The 13,180-nt window shown below is 46.2% G+C and overlaps 1 protein-coding gene across 8 annotated transcripts in view; it reads right to left on the bottom strand.

Moving 5' to 3' along the window:
* The window catches only part of EIF2S2 (eukaryotic translation initiation factor 2 subunit beta), a 327,902-nt gene that overhangs the window by 222,049 nt on the left and 92,673 nt on the right, over positions 1–13,180 (bottom strand). For all 8 annotated transcript variants that reach the window (XM_069243957.1, XM_069243950.1, XM_069243954.1 and 5 more), the window contains exons 5-6: positions 5,717–5,817; positions 5,202–5,350 (exon numbers count right to left, since the gene is read on the bottom strand). In XM_069243957.1, coding sequence (XP_069100058.1) covers positions 5,202–5,350; positions 5,717–5,817 — 250 coding nt within the window. The remainder of the gene's footprint in view (positions 1–5,201; positions 5,351–5,716; positions 5,818–13,180) is intronic.

Below are 13,180 nucleotides of genomic sequence, written 5' to 3'. Positions count from 1 at the left end.
TAGGACAACATTTAGGTTCCATGAAGGAACAGGTAGTGTTCTTGGTGGTATAATTCTCCTAAGGCCCTCCATGAATGCTTTAATGACTGGTATCTTATATAGGGAAGTTGAATAGGTAGTCTGCAGGTATGCAGATATTGCTGCGAGGTGAATCTTAATGGAAGAGAAAGCTAGGTTAGATTTTTGTAAGTGAAGCAAGTAACCCACTACATGTTCTGGAGTTGTGTGTAATGGTTGTATTTGATTAATATGGCAGTAGCAAACAAACCTCTTCCATTTACTTGCATAGCAGTGCCTGGTGGATGGCCTTCTGGCTTGTTTTATGACTTCCATACATTCTTGGGTAAGTTGTAAGTGCCCGAATTCTAGGATTTCAGGAGCCAGATTGCTAGATTCAGCGATGCTGGATCTGGGTGTCTGATCTTTTGGTTGTGCTGTGTCAACAGATCTGGCCTGTTGGGCAATTTGATGCAGGGTACCACTGATAGGTCTAGCAGCGTTGTGTACCAGGGTTGCCTTGCCCAGGTTGGTGCTATCAATATGAGTTTGAGTTTGCTTTGACTGAGTTTGTTTACCAGGTAAGGAAGGAGAGGGAGAGGAGGAAAAGCGTAAGCAAATATCCCTGACCAGTTCATCCATAGGGCATTGCCTTGGGATTGTTTGTGTGGGTATCTGGATGCGAAGTTTTGGCATTTTGCGTTCTCCCTTGTCGCAAACAAGTCTATCTGAGGTGTTCCCCAGAGTTTGAAATAAGTGTTCAGAATTTGGGGGTGAATTTCCCATTCGTGGACCTGTTGGTGATCTCGAGAGAGATTGTCTGCGAGTTGATTTTGGATCCCTGGTATAAACTGTGCAATTAGGGGAATTTGGTTATGAATTGCCCAATGCCAAATTTTTTGTGCTAGCAGGCTTAACTGCGTGGAGTGCGTCCCCCCCTGCTTGTTTAGATAATACATTGTTGTCATGTTGTCTGTTTTGACGAGAATGTATTTGTGAACTATTATTGGTTGGAAAGCTTTTAGTGCTTGAAAAACTGCTAGAAGTTCTAGGTGATTGATATGCAGTTTTGTTTGATGTACGTTCCATTGTCCTTGTATGCTGTGTTGATCGAGGTGTGCTCCCCACCCTGTCATAGAAGCATCTGTTGTTATTACGTATTGTGGCACTGGGTCTTGGAAAGGCCGCCCCTTGTTTAAATTTATGTTGTTCCACCACAGAAGCGAGAGGTAAGTTTGGCGGTCTATTAACACCAGATCTAGAAGGTGACCCTGTGCTTGAGACCACTGTGATGCTAGGCATTGTTGTAAGGGCCTCATGTGCAGTCTTGCGTTTGGGACAATGGCTATGCATGATGACATCATGCCTAGGAGTTGTAATACCATCTTTGCCTGTATCTTTTGTGTTGGATACATGCGTTGTATGATGGTGTTGAAATTTTGAATTCTTTGTGGACTTGGAGTGGCTACTCCCTTTGATGTGTCTATTATGGCTCCTAGGTATTGTTGTACCTTGCGCGGCAGAATGTTGGATTTTGTAAAGTTGACGGTGAACCCGAGTTTGAAGAGGGTTTGTATGATCTGATTTGTGTGATTTGAGCACTGTATGAACGAATGGGCCTTGATTAGCCAGTCGTCCAAATATGGGAACACATGTATTTGCTGCCTTCTTATGTGTGCAGCGACTACCGCTAGACATTTGGTAAAGACTCTTGGTGCGGTTGTTAATCCGAAAGGCAGTACCTTGAATTGGTAATGTATTCCTTTGAATACAAACCTTAGGTATTTCCTGTGCGATGGGTGTATTGGTATATGGAAATAAGCATCCTTGAGGTCTAAAGTTGCCATGTAGTCGTGTAGTTTTAGCAATGGCAATACTTCTTGTAGTGTGACCATGTGGAAGTGGTCTGATTTGATGAAAGTGTTCACTACTCTGAGGTCTAGGATTGGTCTCAGTGTTTTGTCCTTCTTTGGTATCAGAAAGTACAGTGAGTAAACTCCTGTGTTTATTTGTGTGTTTGGCACTAATTCGATTGCATTCTTTTGCAATAGTGCCTGCACTTCTATCTCCAGGAGATTGGAATGGTGTGTTGTTAAATTTTGTGCTTTTGGTGGTATGTTTGGAGGGAATTGTAGAAATTCTATGCAATAACCATGTTGGATAATTGCTAGAACCCAAGTGTCTGTAGTGATTTCCTCCCATGCTTTGTAATAATGACCTATTCTTCCCCCCACTGGTGTTGTGTGGAGGGGGTGAGTGACCTGTGAGTCACTGTTTAGTAGTAGGGGCTTTGGGGCTTTGAAATCTTCCTCTATTTCTAGGGAATTGCCCTCCTCTATATTGTCCCCGAAAACCTCCTCTATACTGTCCCTGGTAACTGGACGGTGTGGCTTGTGAGGTGCTGGCTTGTGTGCTTTGACCTCGAAACCCCCCTCGGAAGGGCGTTTTACGGAATGTGCTGTAATTCCCTCTGCTCTGCGGGGAGTAGAGTGCGCCCATGGCTTTGGCAGTGTCCGTATCTTTTTTGAGTTTCTCAATCGCTGTGTCCACTTCTGGACCGAACAGTTCTTTTTCATTAAAAGGCATATTGAGAACTGCTTGTTGAATCTCTGGTTTAAATCCAGACGTTCGGAGCCATGCATGCCTTCTGATAGTTACAGATGTATTAATTGTCCGTGCAGCTGTATCTGCAGCGTCCATGGAGGAGCGTATCTGGTTGTTGGAGATGGTCTGTCCCTCCTCAACCACTTGTTTTGCCCTATTTTGTAAGTCCTTGGGCAGATGTTCAATGAGATGTTGCATCTCGTCCCAGTGGGCTCTGTCATAGCGCGCAAGTAGTGCCTGGGAGTTCGCGATGCGCCACTGGTTTGCAGCTTGTGCTGCGACTCTTTTACCAGCTGCATCGAACTTGCGGCTTTCTTTATCTGGGGGTGGTGCATCTCCAGATGTGTGAGAGTTGGCCCTTTTCCTAGCTGCTCCTACAACGACAGAGTCTGGTGGCAGCTGTGTAGTGATGAAAGCCGGGTCTGTAGGAGGCGCCTTATACTTTTTTTCCACCCTTGGTGTGATTGCCCTACTTTTGACCGGCTCCTTAAAGATGTCTTTTGCGTGCCGGAGCATAGGCAGGCTTTGGTAGGAGCTGTGGGTGGAGGAGAGTGTGTTGAATAGGAAATCATCCTCGACCTGTTCTGAGTGGAGGCTTACGTTGTGAAATTGTGCTGCTCTAGCCACCACTTGAGAATACGCGGTGCTATCTTCTGGTGGAGATGGCTTTGTAGGGTATGCCTCCGGACTGTTATCTGACACTGGGGCGTCGTATAGGTCCCATGCGTCCTGATCTTGGTCACCCTGGCTCATGGTGGTGTGAGCTGGGGAGTGTGATGGAGTTTGTGCTGGTGAGACGTTAATCACGGGCGGAGGAGAGGGTGGTGGGGTAACTCTTTTCACCACTTTTGGTTGTGGTGTCTGTTCCGTCTGGAACTCCAACCTTCTCTTTCTCCTAATGGGGGGGAAGGGTGCTTATTTTTCCCCTGTCCCCTGCTGTATGAAGATACGCTTTTGCGTATGGTCCACATCAGTTGCTTGTAGCTCTTCCTCAAACCTATGCTTCTGCATTTGTGAGGTTAGCGAGTGCTCTTCTGTATAAGAGCCTGAAGCTGGGTCGTTTGCAGTTTGTTTCGGCATCGAAACCCTGTCTGCGTGTTTTTTCGGCTCCGAGGTGATTCTTTTCTTTTTCGGGGCCGAAACCTCTCGGCGTCGATCTGTTTCGGTGCCGCTGTCTCGGCGTCGAGCCGTGTCCACACCGGCATCTCGGTGTCGAGGCTTGTCTCCAGCACTTTCTCGGTCCCGAGAAGGCTGCTTGCCGGTGTCTCGACCGGAGTCGGACGATCTCGGCACTGTTTGGGCCTTTTTCGGTGCAGACGGTCGGTCACCGAATTTATGGGTCGAGCCATGGCCTGGTGGCAGTGGCGTCCCCTGGGCCTTGTAAATCTTCTTTTGAGTGGTTTTGGACGTCTTACTCACGGTTTGTGTATCGTCGAATCCTTCGGAGTCTGAGTCTTGGATCGAGAAGGTACCTTCCTGTTCCTCGAACTCTCGTTGGGCTGTCGGTGCGGACGCCATCTGAAGTCTTCTGGCTCGACGGTCTCGGAGTGTTTTTCGGGACCGGAACGCACGACAGGCCTCGCAGGTGTCTTCGCTGTGCTCAGGTGACAGGCACAGGTTGCAGACCAAGTGTTGGTCTGTGTAGGGGTATTTATTGTGGCATTTGGGGCAGAAACGGAACGGGGTCCGTTCCATCGGCGTTCTTCAGCACGCGGTCGGGCCGACCAGGCCCCGACGGAGGATCGAAAAACTACCCCGAAGGGCACCGGAGCTCTTCGATCTTCGATGCGGTGTGGAATCTAAGTACGCCGATCCCGAACGCAACAATACCGACGAAAATCTTCCGAAATTAGCTAATTTTCCGTTCCGAAACTCGGAGCGACAGGAACACGTCCGAACCCGATGGCGGAAAAAAAACAATCGAAGATGGAGTCGACGCCCATGCGCAATGGAGACAAAAGGAGGAGTCACTCGGTCCCGTGACTCGAAAGACTTCTTCGAAGAAAAACTTGTAACACTCCGGCCCAACACCAGATGGCGAGCTATTGCAGAACATGCGTATCTACAGCGACAGATGCCATCGAACATCAGTTAACGTATGTACTCAAGAGTCGCTAAATCAATGGTTTGGGATCCAACTGCGGACGTAAAACACGGATTTATTTATTTCTGATTTGAGGGGGGGGGTCACCCCTGTGACATCCACTCCCATTTGTGATTTCAGCACAATCGTATGCCATTTATACCCGACAAAACCCATGAGCTCCTGTTGTAAACCCCACACTTTAGGCCCCCATTCACTTTCCCCACCTGAGACACTTATTTGCATGCAAAATCACCAAACAATTCCATTTCCAAAGGCTCAGGATAGATAACTCTTCAACAGAAGATGTGCATATTAGGTTTCAACATTTGCTTAGGTTAAATTGGTGCTAACGAAGCTGAGTTTTGTCAGCGTGTATTAAATGTATGAACTTAGTGGAGAAACGGCAGGACTGTATGATCTGTTTAAGCATAAAAAAGAATAATCCTATATCTTACATTTGATGAGAGATTAACCAATAAACAATTAAATCAAGCTCAAAACATACTCCACTTACAGTTTGCAGATATCTGTGAAGTTCACAAATGAAGTTTTCTTTGTTCCTACACGGACTACTTGAGGAGGTTTCATGACAAATTTCCTCTTTTCTCCTGCTACCATATCTGGATTTTTTTCACGCATGATGTTGAAGACACGATTTAACAGCTGCAGCATGAAAAAACAAAGTTCCCATGTATGCCTATTTAAATTCGAACTCCAGATTTATATTGTTAATCTTTAAAATAACCCATTGTTTAGGGTACCCTCAAAATGGTAATTTACCCTTTTTTGTCAAATCAAGCAAGTTTTAAAATACACTTTGACTGGCCTTGCCCTATCATATTTGCAGATAACAATGAACTGTGGCCTTTAACCTATTGTCTTCAGAAGGGTGAGGTCCAGATCCAAGGAAGAGAAAAAGAAATGCTAAGGCAGCTTCTGGCTCACATGAGCTTAACACTAAGTCGCCACTGAAATGGACGCAGCCCTTTTTAGGAAGCAATCGCAACAAGGCATGCCTGCATGTCTTACCTCGTCATACGTGTAATCCCTCTCTGTGCCAGCCCAAGTAGGTCCAGTCTGTGAAGTGAAGGAGATGCCATCGTCTTTTTTATTCTCTTCATCTTCCAAGACTGCATAAAGGAAATAGATCTTCAAAACAGTGCAATTCAAAATGTTTATATAATAAACCAGTACAGTACTGACTACAAGGGTATCAGTAAAGAATGTTTGCCATGAAATCTCAAGTCACTGAAAACTATGTTGATAAGGAATATAGTCCTTGGAAAAGGTACAGGGCCGTTATATTTGGGTTCTGAATTTACTTGTACAAAACCTTAGAATTTTATCCAGTAATAGTTATTTGAAGTAACAAATCCTGCACTAAGGTAACTATTGCTCGGGCCCTGCAATGCAGTTTATGAATAATTTTACAACAAGTGTAGTGATATTATCAATGGAGGTATAAAGATGTCATGAGTGCTGTGATATCTGGGGTAATTAGCAGTGCATGGCGAGAGTGTGAGTTGTTACCTTAGTACACAAGTTATAGTTAGTAGAAATAACTAACGGGTAAGTTTGGAACTTAACTATAACGTCCCTGTAACTTTTGGTTTTTAAGTTAATTTCTTTTTTTTTTTTTAACTCTATTTCCAACTATAACGTCCCTGTAATATTTGTTTTTCAGTGAATTTTCTATGTTTTTTTATGTAAAGGAATTTTAATTTCTAAATGTTATTCTAACCACTGCGGTGGTCAGCCTTCAGCCGTGCGCGGCAGCTGGCTGCAGGGCCTGACCTGAGGCCAAACCCCTATACCCACCCAACCTTGCGTCACATACAGCCTTCAGGTGTGCACTCACATGGGGTGAGTGCCTTTGTGCACTCACATGGGGTGAGTGCCTTTGTGCACTCTGTGACCAAGAACAAAGCCTGTCCTGGGTGGAGGTGCTTCACACCTCCACCTGCAGGAACTAACACCTGGCAGTGAGCCTCAAAGGCTCAAGCTTGGTGTTACAACACCCCAGGGCACTTCAGCTAGTGGAGATAAACCCCCCGACAATCCCCACTTTTGACAGCAATTCCGGGGAGATAATGAGAAAAGCAAGGAGGAATCACCCCCTCAGTCAGGTCCACCCCTAACGTGACCAGAGCGGATATGACCTACTCCTTAGAAAATCCTCCATCTTGCTTTGGAAGATTTAGCCCAATAGGAGTAGGGATGTGCCCCCATCCCTAAAGGGAGGAAGCACAAGGAGATTGTAGCCACCCTCAGGGACAGTAGTGAAAATGTCACTTACCCAGTGTACATCTGTTCGTGGCATCAGTCGCTGAAGATTCACATGTTGTGCATAGCCCGCCATCTGGTGTTGGGTCGGAGTGTTACAAGTTGTTTTTCTTCGAAGAAGTCTTTCGAGTCACGGGACCGAGGGACTCCTCCTGTTTGTCTCCATTGCGCATGGGCGTCGACTCCACCATCGACTGTTTTCCCCGCAGAGGGTGAGGTAGGAGTTGTTTGTTAGTAATAGTGCCCATGCAATGGATTGAATAAGTATGTACCTATTTAAGATTTAATATATTTACAAATGTACAAAGTTGAAGCTAACTTCCAAACGGCTACAGGCTCCCGGGGAGGTGGGTGGGCACATGTGAATCTTCAGCGACTGATGCCACGAACAGATGTACACTGGGTAAGTGACATTTTCAGTTCGATGGCATCTGTCGCTGTAGATACACATGTTGTGCATAGACTAGTAAGCAGTTATCTCCCCAAAAGCGGTGGCTCAGCCTGTAGGAGTGGAAGTAGTCTGAAATAAGGTCCTTAGTACGGCTTGACCTACTGTGGGTTGTTGTGCGGACAGCACGTCTACACAGTAGTGCTTGGTAAATGTGTGAGGCGTAGACCATGTGGGTGCCTTACATATTTCGTGCATTGGAATATTCCCTAGGAAGGCCATGGTAGCGCCTTTCTTTCTGGTTGAGTGTGCCCTTGGTGTAATGGGCAGTTGTCTTTTTGCTTTAAGGTAGCAGATTTGGATGCACTTAACTATCCATCTGGCTATACCCTGTTTCGATATTGGGTTTCCTGCGTGGGGTTTTTGAAATGCAATAAACAGTTGTTTAGTTTTTCTGATGTTTTTAGTTCTGTCGATGTAGTACATTAGTGCTCTTTTGACGTCTAAAGTATGTAGTGCCTGTAGGAAGTTGGCTCTGTATGTGCTATTTCAAAGTAAGGAATAGCATGCACAGAGTCCAAGGGTTCCCCTTAGAGGTAAAATAGTGGTAAAAAGAGAATACTAATGCTCTATTTTGTGGTAGTGTGGTCGAGTAGTAGGCTTATCCAAGGAGTAGTGTTAAGCATTTGTTGTACATACACATAGACAATAAATGAGGTACACACACTCAGAGACAAATCCAGCCAATAGGTTTTGTTATAGAAAAATATATTTTCTTAGTTTATTTTAAGAACCACAGGTTCAAATTTAACATGTAATATCTTGTTTGAAAGGTATTGCAGGTAAGTACATTAGGAACTTTGAATCATTTCAATTGCATGTATACTTTTCAAGTTATTGACAAATAGCTATTTTAAAAGTGGACACAGTGCAATTTTCACAGTTCCTGGGGGAGGTAAGTTTTTGTTAGTTTTACCAGGTAAGTAAGACACTTACAGGGTTCAGTTCTTGGTCCAAGGTAGCCCACCGTTGGGGGTTCAGAGCAACCCCAAAGTCACCACACCAGCAGCTCAGGGCCGGTCAGGTGCAGAGTTCAAACTGGTGCCCAAAACGCATAGGCTATAATGGAGAGAAGGGGGTGCCCCGGTTCCGGTCTGCTTGCAGGTAAGTACCCGCGTCTTCGGAGGGCAGACCAGGGGGGTTTTGTAGGGCACCGGGGGGGACACAAGCCCACACAGAAATTTCACCCTCAGCGGCGCGGGGGCGGCCGGGTGCAGTGTTAGAACAAGCGTCGGGTTCGCAATGGAAGTCAATGAGAGATCAAGGGATCTCTTCAGCGCTGCAGGCAGGCAAGGGGGGGCTTCCTCGGGGAAACCTCCACTTGGGCAAGGGAGAGGGACTCCTGGGGGTCACTTCTGCAGTGAAAGTCCGGGCCTTCAGGTCCTGGGGGCTGCGGGTGCAGGGTCTTTTCCAGGCGTCGGGACTTAGGTTTCAGAGAGTCGCGGTCAGGGGAAGCCTCGGGATTCCCTCTGCAGGCGGCGCTGTGGGGGCTCAGGGGGGACAGGTTTTGGTACTCACAGTCGTAGAGTAGTCCGGGGGTCCTCCCTGAGGTGTTGGTTCTCCACCAGCCGAGTCGGAGTCGCCGGGTGCAGTGTTGCAAGTCTCACGCTTCTTGCGGGGAGATTGCAGGGTTCTTTAAAGCTGCTCCTTTGGATAAAGTTGCAGTCTTTTTGGAGCAGGTCCGCTGTCCTCGGGAGTTTCTTGTCGAAGCAGGGCAGTCCTCAGAGGATGCAGAGGTCGCTGGTCCCTTTGGAAGGCGTCGCTGGAGCAGAGTTCTTTGGAAGGCAGGAGACAGGCCGGTGAGTTTCTGGAGCCAAGGCAGTTGTTGTCTTCTGGTCTTCCTCTGCAGGGGTTTTCAGCTAGGCAGTCCTTCTTGTGGTTGCAGGAATCTAGTTTCTAGGTTCAGGGAGAGCCCTTAAATACTAAATTTAAGGGCGTGTTTAGGTCTGGGGGGTTAGTAGCCAATGGCTACTAGCCCTGAGGGTGAGTACACCCTCTTTGTGCCTCCTCCCAAGGGGAGGGGGTCACATCCCTAATCCTATTGGGGGAATCCTCCTTCTTCAAGATGGAGGATTTCTAAAAGTCAGAGGCACCTCAGCTCAGGACACCTTAGGGGCTGTCTTGACTGGCCAGTGACTCCTCCTTGTTTTTCTCATTATCTCTCCTGGACTTGCCGCCAAAAGTGGGGGCTGGGTCCAGGAGGCGGGCATCTCCACTAGCTGGAGTGCCCTGGGGCATTGTAACACAAAGCTTGAGCCTTTGAAGCTCACTGCTAGGTGTTACAGTTCCTGCAGGGGGGAGGTGTGAAGCACCTCCACCCAGAGCAGGCTTTGTTTCTGTCCTCAGAGAGCACAAAGGCTCTCACCGCATGAGGTCAGACACTCGTCTCTCAGCAGCAGGCTGGCACAGACCAGTCAGTCCTGCACTGAACAATTGGGTAAAATACAGGGGGTATCTCTAAGATGCCCTCTGTGTGCATTTTTTAATAAATCCAACACTGGCATCAGTGTGGGTTTATTATTCTGAGAAGTTTGATACTAAACTTCCCAGTATTCAGTGTAGCCATTATGGAGCTGTGGAGTTCGTTTTTGACAGACTCCCAGCCCATATACTCTTATGGCTACCCTGTACTTACAATGTCTAAGGTTTTGCTTAGACACTGTAGGGGCATAGTGCTCATGCACATATGCCCTCACCTATGGTATAGTGCACCCTGCCTTAGGGCTGTAAGGCCTACTAGAGGGGTGACTTATCTATTCTGCATAGGCAGTGTGAGGTTGGCATGGCACCCTGAGGGGAGTGCCATGTCGACTTACTCGTTTTGTTCTCATCAGCACACACAAGCTGGCAAGCAGTGTGTCTGTGCTGAGTGAGGGGTCCCCAGGGTGGCATAAGATATGCTGCAGCCCTTAGAGACCTTCCCTGGCATCAGGGCCCTTGGTACCAGGGGTACCAGTTACAAGGGACTTACCTGGGTGCCAGGGTTGGGCCAATTGTGGAAACAACTGTACATTTTAGGTGAAAGAACACTGGTGCTGGGGCCTGATTAGCAGGGTCCCAGCACACTTCTCAGTCAAGTCAGCATCAGTATCAGGCAAAAAGTGGGGGGTAACTGCAACAGGGAGCCATTTCTTTACAGTGCCCTTTCAGCTATGGAATCTGGCTGTGGGAAGAACACTGGTAGCTCTACCGTTTGATTTAGGTGGACCGGTGAAATAACCTTTGGCAAAAATTTAGGATTGGTCCTTAGGACTACTTTATTTTTGTGTAGTTGGATAAAAGGTTCTTGTATTGTAAACGCCTGAATTTCACTTACTCTTCTTAGAGATGTGATGGCGATGAGAAATGCAACTTTCCAGGTTAGGAATTGTATTTCGCAAGAATGCATAGGTTCAAAGGGTGGACCCATGAGTCTTGTTAAGACGATGTTGAGGTTCCATGAAGGAACGGGTGGTGTCCTTGGTGGTATAATTCTTTTGAGGCCTTCCATAAACGCTTTAATGACAGGTATCCTAAATAGTGAAGTTGAATGGGTAATCTGCAGGTATGCAGATATTGCTGCTAGGTGTATTTTAATGGAAGAGAAGGCCAGGTTCGATTTTTGTAAGTGTAGTAAGTAACCCACTACATCTTTTGGAGATGCGTGTAATGGTTGAATTTGATTATGATGGCAGTAGCAAACAAACCTTTTCCATTTGCTTGCATAGCAGTGTCTAGTGGATGGTCTTCTAGCTTGCTTTATGACTTCCAAACATTCTTGTGTGAGGTTTAAGTGTCCGAATTCTAGGATTTCAGGAGCCAGATTGCTAGATTCAGCGATGCTGGGTTTGGATGCCTGATCTGTTGTTTGTGTTGTGTTAACAGATCTGGCCTGTTGGGCAATTTGACGTGGGGTACTACTGATAGGTCTAGCAGTGTTGTGTACCATGGTTGTCTTGCCCAAGTTGGTGCTATGAGTTTGAGTTTGTTTTGACTCAATTTGTTTACTAGATATGGAAGGAGAGGGAGAGGGGGAAAAGCGTACGCAAATATCCCTGACCAGTTCATCCATAGGGCATTGCCTTGAGACTGCCTGTGTGGGTACCTGGATGCGAAGTTTTGGCATTTTGCGTTCTCCTTTGTTGCAAATAAGTCTATTTGAGGTGTTCCCCAAAGTTTGAAATAAGTGTTTAGAATTTGGGGGTGAATTTCCCATTCGTGGACTTGTTGGTGATCTCGAGAGAGATTGTCTGCAAGTTGATTCTGGATCCCTGGAATAAACTGTGCTATTAGGCGAATGTGGTTGTGAATTGCCCATTGCCATATTTTTTGTGCCAGAAGGCACAGCTGTGTCGAGTGTGTCCCCCCCTGTTTGTTTAGATAATACATTGTTGTCATGTTGTCCGTTTTGACAAGAATGTACTTGTGAGTTATGATTGTTTGAAATGCTTTTAATGCTTTGAAAACTGCTAGTAGTTCGAGGTGATTTATATGCAGCTTTCTTTGATGTACATCCCATTGTCCTTGTATGCTGTGTTGATTGAGGTGTGCTCCCCACCCTGTCATGGAAGCATCTGTTATCACGTATTGTGGCACTGGGTCTTGGAAAGGCCGCCCTTTGTTTAAATTTATATTGTTCCACCATAGAAGCGAGAGGTATGTTAGGCGGTCTATTAACACCAGATCTAGAAGGCGACCCTGTGCTTGTGACCACTGTGATGCTAGGCACTGTTGTAAGGGCTTCATGTGTAGTCTTGCGTTCGGGACAATGGCTATGCATGAGGACATCATGCCTAGGAGTTGTAATATCATCTTCGCCTGTATTTTCTGTGTTGGATACATGCGTTGTATAATCTTTTGGAAATTTTGAACCCTTTGTGGACTTGGAGTGGCTATTCCCTTTGTTGTATCTATTGTGGCTCCTAGGTATTGTTGTACCTTGCACGGCAGAATGTGTGATTTCGCATAGTTGATGGTGAAACCGAGTTTGTAGAGGGTTTGTATGACCTGATCTGTGTGGTGTGAGCACCCTGTCAGTGAGTCGGTCTTGATTAGCCAGTAGTCTAGATACGGGAATACGTGCATGTGCTGCCTTCTGATGTGTGCAGCCACTACTGCTAGGCACTTTGTGAAGACTCTTGGTGCAGTTGTTAAACCGAACGGCAACACTTTGAATTGGTAATGTATTCCTTTGAATACGAACCTTAGGTATTTCCTGTGCGACGGATGTATTGGTATGTGGAAATACGCATCTTTGAGATCTAAGGTTGTCATGTAATCTTGTTGCTTTAGCAATGGTAACACTTCCTGTAGCGTGACCATGTGAAAGTGTTCTGATTTGATGTATGTGTTTAGTGTTCTGAGGTCTAGGATTGGTCTCAGTGTTTTGTCCTTCTTTGGTATTAGAAAGTACAGTGAGTAAACCCCTGTATTTGTTTGTGTATCTGGTACCAGTTCTATTGCGTTCTTTTGCAGTAATGCTTGAACTTCTATTTCTAGGAGGTCCGAATGTTGTTTTGATATATTTTGTGCCTTTGGTGGTATGTTTGGAGGGATTTGTAGAAATTCTATGCAATAACCATGTTGGATAATTGCTAAGACCCAAGTGTCTGTTGTTATTTTCTCCCACTCTTGGTAATACTGACTTATTCTTCCCCCCACTGGTTGTGTGGAGGGGATGAGTGACGTATGAGTCACTGTTTGTTTGTAGGTGTTTTGGGGCCTTGAAATTTTCCCCTGCTTCTAGGGAATTGTCCCCCTCTGTATTGGCCCCGAAAGCCTCC

The sequence above is a fragment of the Pleurodeles waltl genome, chromosome 7, assembly GCF_031143425.1.
Source record: "Pleurodeles waltl isolate 20211129_DDA chromosome 7, aPleWal1.hap1.20221129, whole genome shotgun sequence".
In the NCBI taxonomy this organism is placed as follows: domain Eukaryota; kingdom Metazoa; phylum Chordata; class Amphibia; order Caudata; family Salamandridae; genus Pleurodeles; species Pleurodeles waltl.
This window is presented reverse-complemented; position numbering and strand designations above follow the sequence as displayed.